This window comes from Cuculus canorus, chromosome 3 (genome assembly GCF_017976375.1).
Source record: "Cuculus canorus isolate bCucCan1 chromosome 3, bCucCan1.pri, whole genome shotgun sequence".
NCBI classification, from domain to species: domain Eukaryota; kingdom Metazoa; phylum Chordata; class Aves; order Cuculiformes; family Cuculidae; genus Cuculus; species Cuculus canorus.
The window spans coordinates 98,047,534-98,073,779 of record NC_071403.1 but is presented as its reverse complement, the minus strand read 5'-3'; the positions used below and the strand labels follow the sequence as shown (position 1 = coordinate 98,073,779).

The 26,246-nt window shown below is 38.0% G+C and overlaps 1 protein-coding gene across 5 annotated transcripts in view; it reads right to left on the bottom strand.

Moving 5' to 3' along the window:
* MTA3 (metastasis associated 1 family member 3) overlaps nucleotides 1-25,218 on the bottom strand; it is a 139,820-nt gene extending 114,602 nt beyond the window's left edge. The window contains exons 1-4 of one of the 5 annotated variants that reach the window (XM_054061333.1): nucleotides 25,160-25,218; nucleotides 22,335-22,402; nucleotides 20,366-20,459; nucleotides 2,816-2,942 (exon numbers count right to left, since the gene is read on the bottom strand). In XM_054061333.1, coding sequence (XP_053917308.1) covers nucleotides 2,816-2,942; nucleotides 20,366-20,387 — 149 coding nt within the window. In that variant the 5' untranslated portion in view covers nucleotides 20,388-20,459; nucleotides 22,335-22,402; nucleotides 25,160-25,218. Of the gene's footprint in view, nucleotides 1-2,815; nucleotides 2,943-20,365; nucleotides 20,460-22,334; nucleotides 22,403-23,716; nucleotides 23,788-24,605; nucleotides 24,859-25,159 lie in introns of those variants that run through there. The other 4 variants (XM_054061329.1, XM_054061330.1, XM_054061332.1 and 1 more) reach the window with 4 other exon arrangements.
* Nucleotides 25,219-26,246: the final 1,028 nt, after the last annotated feature.

Sequence of the window (26,246 nt, the reverse complement as noted above, 5' to 3'; positions counted from 1 at the left end):
GCCTACAGAAGCCATCTGGATGAATTCTGGATGCATTCACTGTGGGACATAATGAAGGAGAGTGTTCAGTAAGTGTGGCTGGCAGTAAACTGTTACAAAGACATCTGGGGATTATGGTGCCTGGCAAAACTGCAGCTGTAATATGCGGGGATTAGGAAGGAAGGAGATAATTCATTGGGGGGTGGTACTAACCTTACACGTTTGAGCAGATAAAGGAGGGAACAATTTCACCTGTAACTTGACAAGTAGGCACTAAGGCAACAAGCCTTGTCTTTAAGACTCAGACTAGTACATCGGCTTGTATGGTACCACATGCCATCACTCCAGGATGGTGCTGCACTGAGCAAGGCAATTACACCTTCTTAAATACAACCCACTGCAGGAACACTGTTACTACAAGGCAGTATTACTACATCTGACTACTACTATACCACCACGTATAATTCTTTTCTAAATTAGGCTTTTTTTTGGTGCCAAAACTTATACCAAAGGTACCAAAATGGCATAGTGACACCTAAGATAAAAGGGAAACAAGATGAAGTCTGAAAGATCCCAATATTCATTACAAAACAAATTATATCAAGAGAGTTATATGTAACATATATAGCCAAATAAAAAGTATGAGATTAAGGAATGAAATTTGTACTGCAGTATTTCAAAAGCTAAGAAATTACATCAGTAGTATTCAAAACCCAACATCAAAGACCAAAGAGCTTCAAAACCAGACTTGCACGCCAAAGGAATCTAACCTTCTGAAACAACTGCAAGACATCTCAACTGTGAAGTAGTAGCACCAGGTGTAAATGAGACTTTATTGTACTTGTAATTCTGAATTAGAACAGAAGTAATCTTATCCATAGTAAAGTCATGCAAAAAGAGTGAGTTAGGGACAGAAGATGCAACCAAAGTTGTAAAAGTATATTAGTAAAAATCAAAAATGTACCAAACCAAGAAAAATTATTTTATTCCCTTAATGTAATTTATTCCCTTAAAGCAACCAGGCTCAGTTTCTTTTCTTGGCTGAAGATGTCGGTGGTAAGTTCAAGATCTGTAGCTGTCAAAAGCAACCACAGATGGTTCAGCCTCCTCCATTCTCATAACATCACTTTTGGCTTTCTCTTCTTCCTTCCAAAGGAACTGAGCTTTTATATTTTCACTGCTGAGAGATCTCATCTCCATTCTCCAGCCTATTCCACTGTACCATTTATTTTCTCCTGTTACTATCTAGAGGCTAAAACTGCAGGTGGTAAGAGCAGAATGGAGGTACTCAGACTTTTGTTGCATGAGTATCTGCCAGCTTTCTCTATGGAAATGACTGGCTTGGTAGACTACCAACAGCAATCAACATCGTCTACTCCAACTTTAACAAGGCCTGCAGTGAGTCCCATAGTGTCCTTTTAACCAGACTGGTAACATACAGACTAGGTACATAGATAATAAGGTTGGAAAAAAAACAAAACCGCCTGGACCATAAGGCTGAAATGGTTGTAGCTAGTGGTACAAATTCCAGCTGGTTACTAGAGGCATCCCTGAAGTGTTAATACTGGGGCCAACAGTTTAACACCTCCATTAACAATCTGAACAATGTTAACTGACTATACCTCCATCACATCTGCAGATGATACTAAACTGTGTTTTTTTACTCTTCATGTATGACTGCTGTCTTCAGTTACCTCATGAGAAGATATATAAATAAGACAGAGCCGGACTCCTTTCAGAGAAGCAAAAGATAATAAACGAGGCAGTGGGCAGAAAGTTTCAACAAAGGAAATCCCAATTAAATGATACTGAAAAATATTTTCACCACGATAGTGGTCAAACAGTGAAACAGACACCCAGTGAGGTTGTGGAATCTCCATCCTCAGATAACCTGGAGTATTGATGGGAGAAAGGTAGAAGAATATCACTTTCACAACATTTCTATCCTCTTTTACATGACAAGCTAATTAATAAAAAGTATGAAAACTACTGCAAAACTCAAAATGTGAATATTAAAAAGCTACAAAGTTAAATAAGGAATATTTTCCTGTGTATTTTCCTTCTTATTTCTCTTTAAATAGAGTTAAGACTGTTAAAATGTCATTAGACTCCATAAAGCTCATTCCTGAATTCATCTGGTAAAGATCTTAGTAACATATACACTGTACACTTCCATTTCTAGGTACACCACAACCTTACCTTCCGACACAGGAAAATGAATTTGCTTGAGTGCTAAATAGGAGATGAGACAAGTGCTCACATCATTACAGAAAGAAATCAACACACTTTTTGAGCTTTAGCAAGCCTCTTCCTATGTTAGCATTAGGGCAATTTAAAACAATACTTGAAATGCTTTTGCAATGTTTAGCCAAATTGAATCATAATTCCTTCACATTTAGTGAAGTAAGTTGGAGTAATTGTGTTTTTAAATGTGTGCAGACCTGAACTGCAGATCTGACCACAGAATCAGTGTCTCCTTTCCAAACCCATCTGTGATTTCCCTGGGAAGACAAAGCAAAGTTTCTCTGGCCAGAGGAAGACTAAGTAATAAAAGAACTCTCCCAAAGTAGGAACAGACTGACTTTATATCATATTATGAACTGATGCTCTAATTGGAAAGTGAGAGCTCCGAGACTCTTGTCCCTTCCAAGACACAGACATGAAGTAACAGCAGGAATAAACAAAAGCAGTTCCAAAGCAGTTCAAGGGACAACTTGGCACAACTCAGCTGTGCTCAATCACAACCTTTTGTAATGAAGTGTTCAAGTAGGTGGGCTACTGGCAGGCAATCCACCTGGACAGAATACACAGAAAAATTATATTTACTGTTTCTTACCTGATGTGCGTTGCCGGAAGGGACTCATACTGGCGAGAAAGAAAGAGCTCCCTGTGCTTCAACTGATGTTTCTGTTTATCAGTCAAGTCAACCTCAATTGTAGTTTCAGACTCTTCTTCAACTTCTTCTGCAGAGAAGCAGAGTGTAGGTCGAAATTAACTCTGTTGCATAACACCACTGCAACCACTTCACTTGACATCCCCCTCCACCCCTAAGCAACCTCCCTTAGTATTTCAAAGAAGAGATTAACAAGACTACCGTGTTTATGTAACTTGACAGAACATTAAGTATTTTGAATTCTACACCTTCTACTTAAACCCTTTAAAAACTTATGCTCTTCTCCTCCTTACTATGCGTTGATGTCTTTCACACAGCTGTAAGAATAATCCTGACAACATTAGTCATTCCTTTTTCATATTCTTTCATCTGTTCTTTATCTAGGGGTGCCTCTTGCTTGCTGAATAGTTCTGGTTTAGATTTTCTGTTGCTTACATTGGTCTCACTAAAACTTTCACAGAAGTCCTAGGGAAAAGCATACTTTCCATGAACAGAAATTTACTAAGCACAATCTCAGTCTAATACTACCAAACCACAGTCTAAGAAAACTCAAAAGGTCTACCAATTTATTTTCATATTTAAATAAGTTTTAAAATTATTTATATCTTAAGCAAGATAGCTCTATTGAATCTAGAATACAGCATCTACAACAACAAATCATAAATTATATAGGGTTTTTTTAAAGATGTTTTCAGTTGAAAGCTATCTTTTATAGTTTCTCTCATCTGACATTATCTAGTATTACCTGTATATGATAAAGCCAAGGAAATTATTCCCTTTTAAAATCAGCTGTAAACTGGGAACATAAAGGAAGACATAAAACACAGATACTAGAAAGCGTCACATATGGAGTTAGAGAACGATGTTCACAGTGGTTGCTAACATGTCTTAAGATAACAAGTTTTCCAAACTGGCTGGCCTGGTTTATTCAAAGCTGAAATCTGACCTTCTAGTCGGGGACTGGGACATGCAGAACTTGAATCTATACTTCCTCTAGCTTCCCAAAGAGGACAAAAAATCTACATGCACACTGTTTGCAAAAACAGACACTTTAATCACTTCTTCAAGGTCTTCTACCAGCTAAATAGTCCACCAGATGGAAAAGCAAGCATACTTTATAAAATATGGGTCAGAAATTAAACAACAAAACCTCAGCATTAGGAAGCAACTACCTACAACAGATTGCCTCATTCATTCTTCCAAAAATAATCATTTTTACAAACAACCTACAGACATTATCTCAAAATGCAAACAATAAATAAAGCTTTAAAAAAAGTCTTTGTAAAGGCAAAACATTTTAATTAGGCAAGTAATTAAACAAAAAATATAAATTAATGTTGAAAGGTTTATTTTCAAGAAATTAATAGTTACAACTGTTTTATTACAGCAAGTGACCATTACAAGCTACATTTGTATTTCAAAGCACAGGCATAAATATTTCTTCTTAACACACCGAGACATGCAAGTGGTTGCTTTATTGTTTTATTCATGGTGAGGGTTGTTTTTTATTTAAAAACAAACAAAAAGAAAATGTACTGCTTGTAGAATTCTACAGGTCCAAAGTTCTCAATTGGCTCTTTATTTCCTCTTTCCTTCCTGACAAAAAGCAGTCCCCTAGACAGCTAGAGAGGCACCCAAACACAGGTGCCTAGGGCCATGTTAGATTGACAAATCCAAAACACCTTACTGCAGATATGACACAAAACACAGGAGACTATGTCCCATTTTAAAGTGGCTGCAGGGAGTCAGAGATGATAGTCCAGAGAGTTTAACAAGGCTTTAGACACCTATGCTCAAGATTCTTAACAGTTTCCTCAAAGTAAGAATTTAAAGATAATCTTTAAACAAACCAAACAACTTTCATTGTATATGTATTGTACTAACCTTATATAAACTAAAAAAGTGGTGACCCAAGAGCCTGAAGCTGAAATTAAATCTCTCTTAAACACATCTCTGCATACCTCTGAAAACACTCCAAACCTAAACAACGTAACTTTTTCTGGTTTATTTTTAAAAATAAAACACGTTTTACTCATGAGGATCTGATCAGCTCAGTAAGTAGACAAAGCATGGCCAGACACGGAATACTTCCACTCCTAACACAATATAATTCATCACCAGCATAATTTTAGAATTTCTTCTTGAACATTATAATGTAAAAACAATGCCAACGGTAGGATCAGCACTTAGTAAAACAAGTAATAGCTTGCCACAGCAGTCACACAAACCTGTACCAGGGAAAGAAACACTGGATAGCATGAAGTGAGAAAACCAAATTTGCTTGATGGCAAATAACAAAACAAATTTCCTTGAATGGCAACACAAAGAATTCTGCATCTGAACAAACCTTTAGATAGCTCTTTCAGACCAGGTTTTTGCACAGATCAGGCCTTAACATCTCTTAGAAAAGTGGCGAAGAATTTCCAGTAGTTTTAGAGTTCTCTTGACCTTTTCAACTCAGATTTTCAGCACATGTAAAATTTAATTTGCCATCCGAGGCGAGACTGTTCTGTCAAAAGGAGTGAAATGGAAGGTACTTACAGGAATTCATAAAGTAGCACTAAGCTAATCACATTTTCAACACTCAGGAAGAGAAATAAAGCAATGGTTTAGAGTGAGGAAATACTGTAAGGGAGCAATATGGTGATGACACACAGGCTTCAACGTTCCAAGATTAGAGAGGAAAAAAAAAATCAATTTAAAACTGTTCAGCTTAAAACTATGCTGAAAATCTCAGGTGTGACTACAAAGATTAATACAATCAGTTTAAGAAAATGCCACAATTCTCTTCAGAGCTTGGGCAAAGTTTAATATATTGCTGGGTTTTAGTACTTTTCCTCGTTTACAAGAAATATTTCATTATGTAAAGGAAAAATCCTGGAGAGGAAAAACCTGGAATCTCCAGTGAACTTTTAAAGCTTTAGGTCTATATATTACACACGGACTTTATAATCAGCAATTGTAAATACTTAACTTTGACCCTGAAAATCGGAGTGATCTGGTGATACCTTCAGTGGCAGTGCTGCAGACTTACCCTTTCCCTTATTCCCTCTGACATAAATAAGACTGAACTGACTCAAGCAATGGATACCAGGAAGAAACTGTAATCCTCACTCATTTTATATATACACCACCACTTTTAAAAATGTGATGAACTCTTCTTTTTCTTTCCTCTTCCATTTTATTTGTGAGATTCACTGTTAGAAAATGGTAGTGTTAATAAGAAAAGACAACTGTCCAGACACCTACACTTTGTATACAGTGTCTCTGTTATAGTTAAGTAATGTGATGACTCAAACTTGCCACTAGGAAGAACTGCTTGTTTTTACAACTAAAATCAAAATAAACTAAGGGCAAGTCTCTAGAAATACAGTCCAATTTAATATAAAATGGTTTAAAAATAAGGAAAACAAACCCCAAATCCTGAAAGACACGTAAAGGTTTAAATGTGACTCAAATCGCTCTACAGACAATCATTAGCCAGCAAACAAGTTAAATTCCTCTAACATATTGCTCTTCCTTAACTAAGTCAAAACAATCCACTATGTGTTTCCCTTGTCAACTGCAACAGAAAGTAAGAGACATTAGTTTAAACACTGAAGGCCATCTTCAGGGAGGAGGAGTAAATCTTCAGTTTTAAAAGGAAGATGATAGCTGAGCCTCCTCTATTGCCACCAAAGTGCTGACAGCATTATTCTCATCTAGAGGCTGAGAATGGAAACACAGAGTAATTCAGGTTGGAAGGTGCCTCAGGAGATCTCTAGTACAAACCTCTCTTCACAGTTGGCTCAGTTGTGAGGTCAGTCCATGTTACTCAGCATTTTATTCCACTGGATCTTGAAAACCTCTGATCACAGAGACCACATAATGACCTTTCCAGCAACCCAATCATGGTGAAAAAGTTTTTCATTATAGCTAATCTGAATAACTGCTGTTTCAATTTAGTGACTGCAAAGAGTCCCACTCCATCTTCACCATAACCTTCCCACAGGCACTGGGAGTCCACCTCTTCTCCAAGATGAACACGCTCGATTCATGCAGCCTTTCCTAACAGGGTAAGTGCCCATCACAGTGCCTCTGCTGAACTTTCTCCAATTTATCAGCAACTTCCCTGTATCAGGGGCCTAAAACTGGATGCAGTATCTAGATATGATGCAATGAGTACTGAATAATTGGAGGGGTAGTTACTTGCCTAAATCTAGTGGCTACGCGCCTGGTGATAACAGTCCAGAATGCTGTTCGCCAATTTCACTGCAAGACAGCTGCTACCTGCCAGCATATGCAGGGCCTTTCCTCCAGAGCTGCTCTCCCAGGCCCCTCTCTCCTCTGCCCAAATCCCTGCCAAGGGATTCTTCCATCCCAGATGTAAAACCTGGCATTTGTTCCTGCTGAATATCTTCAGGTTATCAACAGACCATTCCTCCTGCTTTCTAGGAATCCTTGATAACCAGTTATTCCCTGAAGTGTACCACCTGCTCATGCGCTCCAGCATGGCATCACCTGTGAACATGATGAGAATGCACTACACTGCCTGCTCCAGTCACTGATAAAGATAGATCCTTGTATAGATCCCTATGGGATCCCACACACAGTATGAACTCTTGACCATCACCCTCTGACTCAGACCACACAATTGCTTTTTTATTTACCTACTTGTCCCTTAATCCAGATCAATTCCAATTCCCTGGCTTGGTGCATCTACCAAAAATGCTAGTGCTGGCATAAAAGAAAAAAAGCAGGAATAACAGACTTAAAATGAGAAGACATGATGAGAAAAAAAAAAAAGAAGACTGCTCCTCTCAACAGCAGCATGGACCAAGACCAAATTAAATCAGCAGTGTAACCAGAAACTGAGATGTACTGACTTCCTAACTCTTAATTGCTCCCAATTCTGAAAACAATTTATCAGCTTAGCTGCTTCCAGCTTAAAGTAAACTTAGAGAGATTTAAATCACTATCACAATCTGTGGAGCTTTACTAACTTTGTCAAAATACCTTTAAAATTACATTAGATTAGTGTAAATTTCAGTTCAAACAATGCCACTAAACTTTACTTTCTGAACACTTATTAAACTTCTTTCCTTTCCTGCATATGTTTTTCTTCTATATTCGGCCCAAAAGCTACATACATCATAGCAACCACCAACATATTTTAAAACTTACATATAAAAAGCTGAGAATACTGAACAGCAGCAAGTTTACCTCACAGATCAAAGGAAAGATGGCTGAGTACAAGTCTCGTTCAAGCTAAGCTGGCTGTGCCAAAAAAATAAAGTGTGCTTTTGGCAGTTAGATGCTAGAGCAGCAAGAATTATATAGATTCTGGGGGAGAGGAAGTATATCTATTTACTGCCAAACTGAGTACAAAAGCTAAACATTAGTTCTAACCACCTGAAAAACTCTATTCAGACTATGAATGAAGAGCTCTCTTAGGTGAGGAGTTGGCCGATCTGCTGATCTGCATGAAGCTTCTTGCCACATCATAGAATCACAGAATCATAGAATAACTAGGTTGGAAGGGACCCACTGGGTCATTGAGTCCAACCATTCCTAACACTCCCTAAACCATACCCCTCAGCACCTCGTCCACCCATCCCTTAAACACCTCCAGGGAAGGTGACTCAACCCCCTCCCTGGGCAGCCTCTGCCAGTGCCCAATGACCCTTTCTGTGAAAAATTTCTTCCTGATGTCAAGACTGAACCTCCCCTGGCAGAGTTTGAGGCCATTCCCTCTTGTCCTGTCCCCTGTCACTTGGGAGAAAAAGGCCAGCTCCCTCCTCTCCACAACCTCCTTTCAGGTAGTTGTAGAGAGCAATAAGGTCTCCCCTCAGCCTCCTCTTCTCCAGGCTAAACAACCCCAGCTCTCTCAGCCGCTCCTCATAAGACTTGTTCTCCAGCCCCCTCACCAGCTTCATTGCTCTTCTCTGGACAGGCCCCAGAGCCTCAACATCCTTCTTGTGGTGAGGGGCCCAGAACTGAACACAGTACTCAAGGTGTGGTCTCACCAGTTATACTCACATCATGTTATACTCACCTCATGTAATACTAATTTACTTGTTTTAGTTTAATTTTACCCCTTAATGCTGTAGTAAAGCACTCTAATCAACTTTGTGAACTAGACTATACATGTTTATACTGTCGATTTGACTTACATAGTGTTTACCAAAGTTGAATTAATTAGCTTGACTTACACCGCATCTGTTAGTGCAATGTTTGGATGGCTGTTAGAATACAGAACATCAATTTGTTAGTTGCCGTTACTGCCAGATAACACTAGAAATCTAGCAAAATTTGCATGGATTACTAGCATATTACTACCTAAAGTGTGACCCTGAAGAATTCTGCAGGTAGAGAAAAAGACTCATTGTTTGTATTGACAGGAAACAGTTCTACTTTTAATTCCTATTGGATAGCATGTGTGGTCTCTAAGGGTTTATTCAGTTTTCTTACACAATTATCCAGGTGATCCTCCCATACTACCTCATCATTATTTTTCTAAAGGAGGTCACAAAACAAAGAAATAATTACACTGTACAACCACTAATAACTAGGATGCCACATCTACTCTCCAATAATAAAAACTATTTATAAATCACACAAAAGGTTTTTTTGAGTACTTCCAAGTAGCACATTACAATAATAATTCCCAGGATGACAGTCAGTTATAAGCCACTGAATACCTATCTCATATTTATCATAAGCCTGCAGCAAAAATACTTAATGAAACTATCACAGTTTTCATTACCAAAAAAACTCCACCCTCCACAACTTCATGGATGGAGGTGTTGGGTAACGGGCTTTGGAGATAATTTTGAGAGAAAAATTACCTTCGTGGGTAGAAGGCGGAGAAGGATTACCTTCTTAAGTAGTATGAATCATGTTGTGCTACATTAATAAATATACCCTAACAAATCAAATGGGACACTACTAAATGAAGGAGTAAGCACAGCAGGTTTTTAACTCTATTGTTTAGCACTTAGTTCATGACAACACTACAGAACAGAAGGGTCCCATAGAAGCATAAAAAAAATGACATGCAGGCAAAGGTGAAAGAGCTAGCAATTCTGTATCATAAACATAAACTAGATTCCCCCCCTCATCACCACCTAGTTTCTGTCCCACTCAAATGCAAACTTTTCCACATGACAAAATACCCTGGTACTCAAAATACTCAAAATGTGTTTGGTCATGCGTACACCTGTATGAACTGTAGCAGTCTGCTGCAGGACTTGTGAAGCAACAGTCCTACTCAGTGTTTCTTTAAGCAGCTCATTATTAGTAGCATGCTCCAAATCGTGTCACAGACACAGTTACCAGTATACCCAAGAAATAATTCTTGAACTTTATCATCTGGCTCAAGAAACACAAAGGTTATCCACAACAATGTCATATAGCCTGCATGAATAACTATATCTGATTTTGAGAAAAAGGAAATCTGTGTCTTCCACTTTCAAGAGACTGATGCTATTAGCAAGTTTTCCCATAACATGGATATTTACCATTTCCATACAGACCTTCTGCTCATAATATCTCGTTAAAGCAAGACAGTTCTTCCTTTAGAATAGGCAACAGGTGTGTCCAATCTATTAATACTTAGTTAAAAAATTGTATAGTTGCCTCTCCATAACAAAAATGCAATGTAAATATTTTTAAAAATAATGAATATAACCTGTACAATGTAATAAAAACACAAAAAATCTCTTCAGTTTTCTGTAAGAATTCTGAGTCCACATTTAAAATATACACTGGCATTTTCTTTCACTGTTTGATAATGATCACCACAGAGCGACAGAGATGTAAACTGCCTTTCTAACATACAATTCAAATTCTCAATAGCAGGCAAACAGCTTTTCAAAATTTGTTGGCAGAGATGAAAAGGCACAGATTGTACAAGGCACGTTCCTACCCAGAATGGCATGCAATTCTGCTTATAAACACAAATCATTTTTTTCAGGAAAGAAAGAAGAAGTAAGGGGGAAAAAAAAAGAAAGAAAAGAAAAAAGGATTTGTTCTTCAGTAAACTTAACCAAAACACATTAACGCTCTGTGTGCAGGATTTTAAAATGAGAATGTAATCCTAGGCAGTGTCTGTTCAATACCAGCCAACATGTTAAGAAAGTTTTTCTGTTTAAAGACCTGACAAGACAAGCAGGAAGAGGAGTTCATTCACTCTGTTTGTGCAATACTTAAATGAACTCTTTTTCCATCTTCAGCCATGCTAGAGAGTTATCTTCCAGAGTGTATAACTTGCTTGATGCATGTACAGAAATTTAAGACGCTAATTAATGGGAACTATACATGTGAACTGAGAAAGAAGATATGAATGTATTACTTCAAACTATTAAAACTTCTAATTCATAAACTATGATGACTCTTGGGGGAAGAAAAACCAACCAACCAACCAAAACAGCATAAGAACAAACATCACATTGCAGTAACTAGTCAAATCTTCAATACACATGTCATTTTTGTCATTTTTTTTTTACAAATGGAAATGAAGGTCAAGTAAACCAAGTTGTTCTCCTACTCTCAGTACTCTGTTTTGTAGACAACACATTCAAATACTGCTTCTTATAGTATCAAGTAAAATATCAAAACCCATAATTTATTCACTTCATACACGTTGAATGTTCAGTACTCTGATCTCCGCTTTTTTTTTTCCTCTTAATAAGAAAAAATAAAAACAGATAAAAAATAAAAAGCATTATTAAAGTATATGAAGCTACTCACCCTCTGAAAGCAAATATAAATATAAAAGCTGTTCATACAGCAAAGCCTTTTTCTTCTATGATACTTGGCAACAGAGCCCTTGCCCCCTTGAAGCCCTACTGAGAATAATAGCATCAGGATTTCGCTCCCGACAGCAGCATCAGTCAAAGGATCTGGTTTAAAGGAACTGTCACACAACAAAGGGTCGCAGTACCCTGTAGTTACAGGTCACTGACTCTGCCAACACTAACTATTTCTGCACTGGTTTGAGCCAAAGCAAGGCTGTAATTTTAATACAGGAAACTGAAACACAGCACTCTTCAGCATTACATATCACTGTTACAACTCTTCAGAGTAACCAGGACAAATGAAATCTAAGTCTATCACTCAGCATATCAAAAATGGGAAGACTGCTAATTGAGTTGTGCTGGTTTTTTTACAGATGCTTAACCTGTCGCAGGAGTAGAAAATGCACATGTAGTTACTTACACAACCTCTGGATGTATGCATACATCTGTGTTCTATGCACATCCCAGCAACTATACACTCTGCACAGAGAAGACAGCCTAGGCACTGTGATACATCTGCAAAGAAGTTCTGGATTCAGACAGTGGCTGACAGTCAAAATGAACTACTTAGCTCCCCGAAGTCTTTTAAGAATTTGATAATGTGGAACGGGCTTTTACTGGAAAAAAAAATGTGCTTCTTACCACTCAGGCTTGTTTTGCTCATGAGAGTGAGTGATGTATTCTACATTAGTACTAAACATCTCTCTGCAAAGATCCTTGCAGAAGCATTTGTGTAGCACATCAAAATGAGAATCAAAGCAGGTATACACTACAAATCTTCCCTCGGAGGGTTACAAACAGTAGTTGCAGTGAAAAACAAAGTATTGATCAAACAGAAAAATCACATTGCCAAATAGCACAGCCATTCCAACCACCCACTTTCAATTTCGCATGTAGTTCAGGGCATGTCAAACTCAACATGTATGGTAACTTTGAGCCCATATCTGTTATTTTTTCAGGCTACATTTAACAGAAAGAGTTTGGAGACAAACCACAGAAGTACTTTAAAAGATTAATCTTATCTGGTACTTCTACCTTTTCCATAATACCTCACACCATATACATACTCTGCACCGCATGAATCAGTTCAGCTAGGAAGCACTACATTTATTCTCACATAGTGCTTTGCCCAAGCTACTAAGCTCCATCTACTGCATACTTCATTCCACCGCATGATATACACATTCAAGAATTAGCGCTGGTAAGCCTTTAAATCATCAGGCGTGGTCCCTGATTCACATATTCAACTGCCACTGCATGATGGGAAAAAAAGTCCTTCGATATTAATATTGAGTTTACAACATTCAGATTTGCATGTCATATAAACCACTGATTCAATTATACTGTCAGAGAACTCTTTGAAGATGTAAAATGCTTCTCTAATTGGAGCTTTACAGATACAGATAACCTAGCAATGTTTTTGTAGACTAAAAATTATGCCTCGCATTCTTTGTTAGAGTGTGGGTGCACTGAGAAGAAGTGGGAAGAGTCATTTAAAATTATGAGCTAAGGAAAAAAAAGAGAACCATCTGAGATTATGGAAAGGTCAGAGATGTGAAATATCCTATTTATCTTCATAAGACAAAAACTAATAATCAATAACATCACTTAGAAGTTACTAGTATTTTGCAGGTCATCAAGAAAACTGCGTAGGCTCATTGGACTACACAATTAACAAACATTAAGGAGGCAAGAAAAAGCAGCTGAGAGATGAGAGGTATTTGTTTTCTACAAACCAAAGGAAAATCAGAAGTATATTAATATTGATGAGGTAATCGTCCTTGACCATGGGGAATTGAATCCTAAGGAACACAGCAAAACAGAGAATGCACAATGCCTTGACAGGTTTCTGTGAATGCGGTCCCTTCCAACAAATCAAATGCAAAGACTTTATTTTGTGAGTAGAGCTCAAAAAACTGTCACCTTCTTTTGATTTAATGATCTTAGAGGTCTTTTCCAGCCTTAATGATTCTATGATTTTATACCCCACTGAGTCGCTCCCTACTGAGGAAACATACTAAATAAATAATTCAGAAATTAAGTAATAAAAACAAAAGCTGAATTTCAAATTAAATACTTTTAATCATAAATATGAGCTGATATTTTGCAGCTTTCCACTCTCTACACAGCAAACCCAGTAAGTTAACACAGATTTTGGTTTTACATTCAGAGATTGGCAGCGGTGTGTTCAAGTCTTAAAAGTATGTGTTCAGAAAATAAGATTTTTGTATTTTAAAGTAAGATCTAGGTATAGCCACCCAAAATCATAAATATATTCATAAGAGGTCAAAAGATAACGTTAGCACTTACTAGCTAGTTCATGCATAGAGCGGACAATATTTTTATATGTGCAAAATCCTACATACCAAAAAGCAGGTCACTTACGTGAAAAAATGTATTTATGCAAGTTTTCAACCAGAGCTAGTAACTGCTAAAATTATGAACTTTGTTGGAAACCCATTCACTCCATTAAGAAAAGATCATTAACATTCACAATCTAGCAAGACATTCCGCACAAAGAGAGTCTGAACAGCCACAGGAGTTAATAATTCCTCAAGATACTTAAAGCTGACAGTAACCTTGTTAATGAGACAATACACACTACAGTTGACTAGTAATTCTAAAATGTTATTCACAAGAAGATTTGGATATTGTCAGAAGCAAAAATCTCCTCATTACTGCTTCTTTATTGCTTTTAACTCTGAGGGGAAAAAATAATTCACAAGTACGCAGTTCTTGCTCAAAAAATCCAATGAACAGGACACATAATTTATGAAAGTACCCAAAGCATCCTTGAAAGGGATAATTGGGAGCCTAGAGATAAGTTTCTCCTTGGTGACAAGGATGTAATTTTGGACAAGGTTTGCTCAATTTCAGCAAGTTCTGAATTTCCCCCCCTCCAAATAAATTACAGCTGAAGGCATTCTCTTGGGTAAATGAAGGAAAACTTCATGTTCTCGTCTCAGGAAATCAAAAAGGTCATGTCTTCCTCACAAAATAATGCCTGTGCCTGAAGCTCATTTTGCTGTGAGAGTGACAGTTACGCTAATATAAAAATACCTTAGCACAAAAACTATTCTGCCACTGATTAAAGAATCTGTTATCTGTATTATCCTTAAATGGTCCTCCCAGGGTGTGTCTCACCCCAGATCAGAGACTTCAGGATCCCCAGAAGGAACATAACATACTTGAATTTGCTAGTGCTTAGTTTACATGTCCCTGTTAGTTGACTGTAAATGAGTATAACATGTAAAATTCCCATCTTGAGCAAGAGAGACACCGGAACTCATTCTCCAAAACTCTGAAGGCTTACTATATTTGTTTTTGTCTCTGTTTACCACCCCACCTTCAAAGCAAACCTAGGAGTCTTCAGCTGGCAGACATGAACTTCTGAAGGACCTGTCTTTTCACCAAAGAAAAGAGGGCAAATATGTGAGGTCAAAAGTAATTTTCTCCTAATTCTTGGGTACCCAACTGTGTGGTGGTAGACACAAATAGAGGGCCCAGGACACTGAGCTACAAACAAACACTAGCTTATAATTACAGAAGCCTTGAGATTAAGAAGGTAGTATTTCACTGAACCAGTTATACAAGTCTGGTTATCCACTTCTCAGGCATATCTAGCAGCCAAGCCTTCTTCCTTATAAACACTGCAAGACATTCTCCTGTCTTTGACTCCCAACTCTGCCTTTCTGCTCCTTTCCCTCCTATTTAACATCTGGAAGAAAGGCATCCTTCATCACAGGGTAATATCAACAGATCTGTTTTCTTGGCAGCGAGCAGGAAAGAGGCCTTCTTGTCCAGTACAATTAAAAAATTAACTGTAACCTAATAAAAAAACCTTTTGAAAGCCACTGAACTTCACTAAGAGCCACTTACACGCTACTGTGAGAGATATAAATCAATTTAGCTCTTGAGCTCTAAAGACCTCCTTTCCCTTGCACCCACATGATGATGTATAATACCCAAAAGGGTTTGTTTATTGTATTGGTATCAAAATTAATGTGATACAATAAACTCCTTTTCATCCAAAGGACCACCTGCTAAACAGGCAGCTCTTCACAGTTCAATTCCCTTGAAAGTGTAACTAAGAACTATCTATGCCTATGAGCATTCTTTTCTGTAAGATGGATGTTAGTTTCTACTAGCACTACCAGTAAAGCAAATAAACTGTCTTAATTCATTCCCTAGAAGCTACTCAACCTCTGAAAGTTGAATGTAGGATACAATAACATGAGCCCTCTCTATGTAAAAAAAAAAGAGAGAATTATTTATTTCAACATTTAAAATAATTAAGGCGGAGAAAATGGATCATATATGATGGAAAAACTAACATTTGTCTCTCTCATTTATTTGACTGAAGGTGCTTCTACCTAAATGTAGGCTGTGGAAAGTAATGGGACTAAGAAAAAGCCAATTTAAGGTTTCATATAAAATCTCCAGTTGGAAGATACTTTTTATGCTAAGACATTATAGGATTTGAATTAAGTAACAGGAAAGTTAGATTTTTCAGAAAAGGGATTGTGTTTAAGGAAACATTATATCCTTTCTGAATGACAGGGTTTTAGTTTGATGTACAACATCTACTATGATGAAAATGAATCACAACCAAAAAAACCAAAAATCACACTTTTGGCTGTGTTATTATCTGATTGGACAAAAATAACCCAGTAATATCAGATAATGTTTTTAATTATACTGAGTCAAATATGTGACTTGGAGAAAAGAACACTGAACAACACAAAATGTTTTAAGCATTTTACTCTGGAGTTCTTCACTGAATCCCCAGGGTCCACACAGACAAATAACTTTTTTCTTATAGACTATCTGAATTGCCTTATTTGTGTTTTCTATGCACAGTTGAGAAAATAATGAAAAATGAAATATTCCAAGTTGCATTTTTTGATTGTTAAAGAGGGCAGGAAAAACTCCTGTGTTTTTTCCTGGAACACAGTATTAAAAATACTACTACACAACAGGAACCATATGCTAAAAGGAATACATATTTCAGTTTTGTATCTCTTTGGAAATATTAATGAATCACCTGCATTGCTATTAAATATATTAAACAATATCTTGTTTAATTCATTTTACTAAACTCTTAGTTTTTATCTGTAAGGTGCTTTGAGATCTATAAAAATGTACTTTTACATTAAATATTGTTCACCAACCTTGATGGGAATTTCTAACAAGAGCACCATTTTACATATAAAGAAACTAAAGTACAGAGAATACTTGATTCATTTCTGGTCACAATACATCAGTGTCATACCAAGGTCAGAACTAAGCACTGACCACAACTGTTGAACAGGAATCACTAGATCTGTAGTAGGCCTCTGCCTTTCTTCCTAAAAATCTATCATTTACAAAAATTCTGCAGGAGAAACACCATTTCGCAAAGCAATGTGACATGAAACATGACTCTCCAAGAGTCAAGGTCTGAGAACAGTCCTAAAAATGTGCAACTATGAAAAGTAAAGCCAATAAGTGATCTCTACAAAGAGCAATCAAGGCTGAAAAAAGGAGATATTCACTAAAGTTCCCATAAACTATAAAAAAACTCTGGTTTAACTTTGATCTCTCATCACTGAAACCATATGCCTCAGATTTATTTTTTTTTAATTGACTCCTATTCTTTTCACTAGAGCATCGATTTTGTTAATGAGAAAAAATACATTGTGAACGGGCTTTATCAGAGGCCCGGAAAAATTCTGGACATTTAGTCAAGACCTCAGCACACCTGAGTCAAAGCAAGTTGTTTTAATAAATCAGAAGACAAAGGAATCTTACAACATCATTTTTTTTATTTTATTTTTTTTAATATCCTCCCCAGGTGGTGGACTAGGTAAAAGCTGTTTGAGGAGCTGCAATAAGAAAATTACTTTAGACACAGTATTACATGATAGCATATGATCAGATAAGGAATTTAAAATGTAAAGAACTGTAAAAAAATGGCATCACACACTCACACCGCTCTACTGAGAAAGTATTAGTGCATATATCTATTACAAAAGATGGAAATACAGAAGTTGAGCCCTTCACTGTAACCCAAACCCAGTGCTGGTACAGCAGTATATCCCCACCCCAAAGCTAGTAAAACCTTACCCTATATTCACGTCAACTCCACTTTAGATAAAGGGTCATCTAAATTTTATAAATCCATCTACAGTCAGCTTACAGAACTATTCCCAGATCTAAACTGACATCATACATGATGCTGGCAGACAAATAAAAATGCTCATTAATTAACTTCAACCACAAACACCAGAGAAAAAGATGGAGGAAACACAATTTCCTCACAGATTAGTGTCAGATGCTCTGAAGTGAAAGTAACTTCTCTGTACTCAAGTATTTCGGAATGACCTAAGGAAAACTTGATCGTCTCCCTCAATTTCTCTTCATATCCTAAAACATTTTTAAAGACATCTTAACAAACAAACAAACAGAACCAAAAAAAGAGTATATTGACTCATTGCCAGTGATAGCATCACAGCTCTTACTTCATTCCATTGTTCCCAAACATTAAAACTGTTTTGAAACTTTTTGTAGTTATTGAAAATCTGTTCTTAAAGTTCCAAAATATTTTCTTATTAAGATGTTTACTTCTCTTATTAAACAAGATCACACCTACATCACAAAATGCAACCTTCAGAAACCACAGAAAACCCAAGACCCATCTACCAAAGTCTTCAAAAGTGAATTACTCAGGACAGTTTTCTCAATCATAACGAAAAAAAATGCTAGCAATATTAAATGCCATTAGAAAAGCTCAAGCAGATCTTATACTTAAAAAGACTTCTCTGCACACGTGCACTGGAGTAACCAGTAACTGAACTATAAAGTTCATTCTATAAGAAACTCGTATCCCTTAGCATTTACAATAAACCAGGTGTTGAAGCATCAACACATTTAACTAAATAAAACATTACCCAAACAATCAATTTGTAAATATACAAATATTTTGTTTACATACATCATATTTTACAACAGAACAGGGTGGCATTCCAGAATCAAAACATTTAAATTGATTTGACATTTAACTACATCTGCTGTATGAGCTGTACGAAGATCCAGGCGAGCAATCCTTCACTATGAGCTGTCCCCTGTAACCGTACCATGTATCTCTTAAGATAACTTAGCTGATTCCACCAATTGGTCAGAAAGAAAACATGCACAGAGAAAACGTCCACAGAGAAACCTAATCCATAAGAGCTCTGGATTAGAAAACTTACAAAATGGCAATCTAAAACTCACAAAGGAAATAGAAAAAACTTATTTACTTTTCCAGATTGAATGATGCCCACAGAAACCTAAGCCAACAAAAACAAAAAAAAATCACAAGATACATGTTTTAAAAATCAAACAAAAAAAATTATATTTCCAGTAAAACTGATATCCTTTTCATCCTTCCCCGCCTCCTCCAATAGAAAAGTAGAACAAAAAAAGTCTGCTGGAAAGCTTAGTAAAGATCATTAAAACTTCTATGTTTCTATATATATATATCATATGAAAGAACTCAAAAGCCTATAATTGTTTGGGGGAGCATGAATAACTATAAAGTGTACCCCGCTATATTAGAAAATCTTTTAAGTAAATCATTCCCTTAGAATATAACCCAGAAGATCTCTTCTTTCTCTAAAAACTAAGCCAGTACTTCACACTATGTACTCAAACCACTGTAACATCTCTAGGACTAAAGTATAAAGCAAAAGCCAAAAGCTGGTTGTTTCTCTTCACCAACAGTTTTGTATGAGTAAAAACTATCAGAACTTGCTGTCAAGTAAATTATAAGTTATTTTTTAAAGCATCTAATTATTCCATCATATACCTGCACACAAAATATGACATTGGGTAATGCCTCTAAAGAAACTCTACCCAATAAATTAGACAACAGAGTTATATAATCCTGTATCCATATACCGAGTCTGAAAGATCAAGTATGTTTTATAAATAAAATGTTATTTAATACTATATGTACACAGCAAGGAATTACCGGATGTTGACATTTCTAACACTTCATTTATATACAAACTTGAATGCAAAATTCTGCAAATAGTAACTATTATCAAAATCTCTGGTTTTCAGGTTCTGGTTTTGTCTTCAGAATTACAGTTCTAATTATAAAATTACAGAAAAATATCGTATTTCAGCTGCCCATCAAATGGCAGCTACTAAAAAAAAGTTAAGTTTATGATGAAAATGGGACTTTTCCCCTATTACTACTTGTTGCTTTTCTGAAAAAACGAGACGATGCTTGCTCACTACTATTTTAGTTATTAATATCTATATTTAACATAAACGCACATAAAAGCATTTTACAATTTCTAGTGATTTTCCATTTCCAAGGACACACTTAATTTTTTATAAGGAATACATGTTTATGTCCAAGTCAAAAAAATCAAATAAAAGCCTCATCCTTCAATGAATTTACACTCAAAATTTTCTTTTGACATAAAAAAGAAACATAGCTGTATCTTCCAGATGAAAAAAATATACTCTTATTTTTGCAAATGAGAGTCTCAATCACTTTAATTCAGTCCCAGAAGCAACTACTAGAAGCAAGGTCAGTATCAGCTAATCCTAAGCATCTAACCGGATACTAATTAATGCCTAATACCACATATATTCCACACACTAAAGAAATGCAATTTTAAGTGGCTGCAGAAACTGAATAAGCTGTGACAGAAAGAAAAAATGCTGTATATAATCTACTTACTAGCATGCTTATCTGCAAGCATTATAAGGCTGTTGGAAATATCTCTTCGCCTGTAAAAACACACCACTTTTGCTTCCACGTTTCCATTAGCAGTCTACAAAAGAAACATAAATCAAGTTAGAATGTATCCTTCCTCAGCTGAGCAATACAAATTAAATGCCCTCTGCTTGCAATTTTCCCTCATAGTAGTCATTCTTACATGACCAGTCAAGCTGAAATCAACAGAATTACTGAAATAAGTAAAACCTTTCTGACACAGGCCAATATCAATTTCTGATTTCATAACAGTAGTGATTATAATGATTTAGTCCTAAGAATCTTTATATTATTCAGCTGTTTAGAGATTTAGTGCCAGTATCATGTTAACATAAGACTCCTTAAGAAATGCCAGAAGATTATGAACATTGCTTTGCAACCCAGCTACAAACAGAAATGTGTATTTCAAAGTACTCTGCTGCCTCTTTCTGAGTCATATTTTCTATAACACAGTTTATTTGAAAATTCAATGCAGGCTATAAGACAAAAGAGCTGTTTAGTTCATGGTTGGTTTCATGACTGATTACACGGACAGCCTGATAATGTAAATAATCTACTAATATTTGCAGAACTGTACCCTCTTTCTTGTTAAAATTCACTCCGTGGAACTGAAAAGTATCATGTTTTGATTAAAAGTTTCCTACAAAAAAAAAGGCGGCATTTCATCTCTGGTAAAAAGATAACTAAAACATTTCATTACATATTTGAGTAACATCATGTTTGATCAATGCCTTTAACACACGAAAGCTTATAATTCACAATTAAGATAACTGGACTATATCCTCGAAAGAATCTTTAAAAAAAAAAAAAAATCAATACATGACTCTGCTCTACCATCCACGACCAAGATTAAATTATAGCAATGCAGTTTAAAGATAATAAAAATTACATTCAGAACATGATTGCAATCACTTCAATTACTGCAAATAAAAAGTATTCTTCTCCAATAAAGGTCCAAATGATTTGTCATGCACATATTCAGTGGATATTGTGTTAGGCAGCATTAACGGATAATATGACTGATGTCTGCTGATAAGTAGTGTTATAGTCCATCACTAAAAAGAAAACGATTTGCAGGCCATCAATTTTTTAATTTACTTTCTAACCATGGGAACAAAAATCTTTATCATTATTTACATCACAGTAGGGATTTTGATAACTAACTTTGTATCAGTAAGTTTTAATACTGCTTGATGGAACAGCAAAAAAATGCCACACTATAAAAGAAAAATTCCACACCATTATTAGTAGTACAAGAAAAAAGAAAAAAAAATCATGCTTTCCCCAAAAAGACACTCTGAAAAGCCTCCATTTTTTATAAAAACACACCCTGGATAAAGAGAGATAATTGTCTCTATTTCTACTCAAAAGCCCATCTTTTCAGTCACAGCTCCAATAAGCAGAGCAATAAACAGCCACAAAAGCCACATATTCTGGTATTTGATCACTGGAAAGTCTCACTGATACCTACTAGCTCTTTACACATACATCCAAAAGCAGACATGTTATACAACTGCTGTCATTCCAAACAGAACAACAGTGTCATCACCATACAGAGAATTAAATCCATTCATTTTCTCAAGCATTCATGGGATTCATTGGGAAATTTTTATAGCAGAGTATCCACCCCTATTCACCAGGAAAAAACAGCTGTTTGTTTCCTTAGACAACAGAGCAGAATTACAAGATAATACATAGCAAATTTCAGCAGCCAAAAACATACACAGAATACATAGCAAATCTCAAGAAAGTATAAAAATAAATAAACAAACAAAAAAAAAACAAACAAAAAAAAAAAACACCAAAAAAAAACCCACCAAAAATTCCACCAAAAACCATAGAGAAATCTTCTGGGATCAAAATCATTCTCAGTTTTTGAAAAGTGCACTGACTATTGCCAAAGGTTAAGAAAGGATCTTAGATACTTGTTTACCTTGTTAAGTTCTTCAATTCTCCTAATGAGATATGGATTGCTAGAAGAATTTTCAAAATAAACATAATCTGTAACAAAAAAGGGAAAACCGTTGGAATACTAAAAATGAATAAATAATAGCATTTGATTATTAGTGCAAAAATTTTCTTTTAAACATAGCAGCTGTTAAAAAGCTGAGATTTCTAAGTAATGTTAAGACAGTGAAGTATTTCTATACAGAGATTTAACATGATATATTCCTAAATTCTGGTTATAACTGCACTACATGTACTTGCATAATCACACTGAAAATTATATGCCTTGTGTTGAAGCTTACGTTGTAGCTGAGTAATTCACACACTTCATAAATCTTGATATAAAAGTGGTGGTTTCTCAATCGATTAGGGAAGATTTAACAATTGAGTGCTTTAGTGAATTTCTATATTATGGAGATAAATATTTCTGTAAGATATGCTACCACACATTTATTATCAGGTGCTGTGATAGTAGTTGTCAAAATGAGTAATGTATTTTTTATGACAGTTGCTTTTGTTGTCATCTCTGCTTAATAACAATAACTATATTAAGGAGTAATAGTAATGAGGTTAGTGAGGTTCTTCCAGGACAAAATCTCTTATAGCATCATTAATATAGAAATACTTTCATAGAGTATATGGAAGTTTACTCACATCCTGATAGCTACTAGCATGTAATATGCAATGAACTGACACGCAGCACATTTCCTTCAATACTTTTCTCAGAACTTGTTTGGGTCAAATGAAAAAGTACTCATCAAATATTAAATGCACTTTAAATCCCATATTTGACTTCTGCACCACACACCACCTTGCAAACTTTGTTTTAAACACATTGGAGGGGTACATAATGACTTATAAAGCTCTTCTTGCAATGCTGTGACACCACATTACAGTGAAACAGAGTCTCAGGTAGCTCATTTAGCTCGAATGAAGATGATCTCTGGATATTGTTCACAACTGATAACTACCAAAGATTACAACATAAAAAGGCAATCGATGACCAAAGAAGCAAACCCTACACAGACTTCAGTGGTGCTGCTCAGAAGATTATTTTAAGGAGTAAAGAGCAATGGGATTACAGTCCAAATACCCCAACGGAGGAGTAAGCAGATGGATAATTTGTGGGTATTTCAGCATGTCTCAAAACCCAGGCTGCAAGAGAACTAACTTTCCAGGGAAGTTGTGGCTGCCCCATCCCTGGAGATGTTCAAGGCCAGGTTGGGTGGGGCCTTGGGCAGCCTGATCTAGTGGGACGTGTCCCTGCCCATGGCAGGGGGGTTGGAATTGGATGATCTTCAAGGTCCCTTCCAACCCAAAGCATTCTATGATTCTATAAACTGCTTTCCTTGCCATCTTCCCCCTCACCTCAGGCTGCTGAAGAGGGAGCGGGAGGGGACAAACAATTTCTGAGCACACTCTAACTGCAGCGCTGCACCTGAGCGGCAGCACCAGGCACGCAGCCACCGTCAGGGAGAGCGCCGGGGAAGTCAGCAGCGTCAATTTCCACGGGCTGGGAGTGGGAAAGGCAAGGCGTGCCGTGGTTTTTAACGCTGAAGAGACACAGACACTCTCTCACACACACTCACAGAGACACAGACAGACACAGGCACACACACGCTCATAAGACACACAGATACAGACACACACACTCACAGAGACGCACACACTCATAGACAGATAGACATTCACATTCACAGACACGCATTGACACATACACACACACACAGAACCCCCAACACCAAGCACCCCGGGGTCACGTCGCTAAAGCAGGGGAGCCGACCCCCCTCACACACACACACACACACTCCCCGCTGCATTTACTCCTCCCCGGGGTACGAACACGGTCACGGACGAAACTCCGCCACAGCGGGGGGGGGGGGGGCGGGAAGAGGGCACCAAGTGGCCCAGGCCAAGCTGGGGCCGAACCGCACAGCCCGACCGGGCCGGCCCCGCTGTCCCCGCAGCCGGGGCGGGCAGGAGGGAGGTGTGTGGAAGGTGTGTGGAAGGTGTGCGGAGGGCAGGCGGCGGTGCCGCTGCCCATGTCCCGGCGGAGGCCAGCGCTGCCCTTCTCCTCCTCCTCGGCGGCGGCGGCCTGCCTCCCCCTCCCTCTCCCCCTCCCCCGTATATGCGCCCCCCCCCCCCGCCTCGCGCCGCTCCTCCCGCCCCCCTCCTCTCGGGACTGCCCCCCCCCCCCCCCCCCCCCGCGCGAGCCCCTCCATTCCCGCGTGCGGGCCCCGCGCCGCGCGCGCTGTACCTCCCACTCGGTACATGTTGGCCGCCATGTCTGCTCTCCCTCCTGCCTTCCCTCCTCCTCCTCCTCTTCCTCACACCGCCTCTACCGGGCTGGGCAAGGGAAAAAAAAGGAGGGGGGGGGAGCGGCCCTCGCAATTCACCACCACCGGGTACGGGGGGGGACACGGGACACACAACAGCGCCGCGAGGGGAGACTGGACCTCCTCCTCCTCCACGGGCGCTTCCGGAACCGCCCGGCGATGAAGGGGTTAAAGAGGCGCCCCGGCCGCTTTTCCCGCCCCGCGTGGGGTCGGGGGCGGCCGCGCCGGGGGCGCAGGTTGGGGCGGCTCCTCCCGCCTCTCCGAGGTGCTTTTACCTCGCAGCGACGCCTCCTCCCCCCTGACCTCACAACCCACCACGTTCTGCAAGCTTTCCCCCCCCTCGCTGCTTTGTCCCAAACCACACGAGCCTGGAAGAAGCGGGCGACTGCTTCCTACATCCGCAGCCGAGGGAATCGCTCCCTCCTCCTCTAAGAAATTTCTAGGAATAACGCAAATCGAGTTTTTTCCGCAGCACCTGTTGGCTCGGAGCAGGATGGTGCCCGGGAGAGCGGCTTCCCGAGCTCTCCCCGCGGTTTTCTTGCTCCCAACAGGCTGCGAAAAGCATCTCCGACTGGTTAAAGAGAAATCTAGCAGCTCCTCTCCGAGTCGGGAAGCGTTGAAGATGATGCACCCCTCTCATCAGATATTTGTAAGCTTCAAAAAAACCCCATCAGTATCGATGTAATATGAAGCCGCTGCCCGGTGTTTATCATATAATGTTCACACCATCACAATCAATCTATATGCTTTACAAACAAATTGATCCTGCTGCGGAACGAAAGGCTTTTTATCATTTTCTTGGAAGGAAGGTGGTGATTTATTATTTGTTTGATTCGTTATTTCACATCCTGGATTTTCTTGCATGTAGCTGGAGCGTTACCAAGCTAACGTTTCAATTCATCCAGAGCTGCAGAGAAACGTGTTGATTAGAAAGTAGATTGAACTTCCCCCAATGCTTCAAAATATTCCCTTTTGCCTCTTAAGTGAATCTGGGACAATTAGGTTAAAATTACATCTAGGGCACTGTTGATTTCCTAAGTATGAAACGGGCAACTGAGTATCGAATTCCTGAAATACATGAAGGGGGCATATGATACAGTGATTTAGTCTTCTTTAATAAGCAGCAACACATTCATGCATTGAAAGGAAAAATCTGAAATCTTTCCCTATTTTACCTCCCAATAAGAAAACTGAAACGAGTCTGCAGAAACTCCATGGAGTAACTCCAACTGGTTATTTCTGGATTTCTGCTACCTTAGCAGAGATCTAATTACTAAGAGCTAGAAGTTAAGTGGAGTGTTACTTTTACTGTTGTGGTTTCCTGCTTAGTAAATGGAGCAGGTTAAACTTTCAAGGCAAGAGAATAGTTAATTCAAATAGTTGGCTTGTCGCAGTCATTATCAATTAAACACAATGCCTCCAAGCTCTTTTCTGCTTAAGTCTGCACTGCGACATTATAGGAATTTCCCATACTTTGAAACTTACTATGTACCCTCATACAGCAAAGAGTGGGTTTTGATAGAAATAGATTCTGCTTACACCATCTGAAGGTATGGCCTATG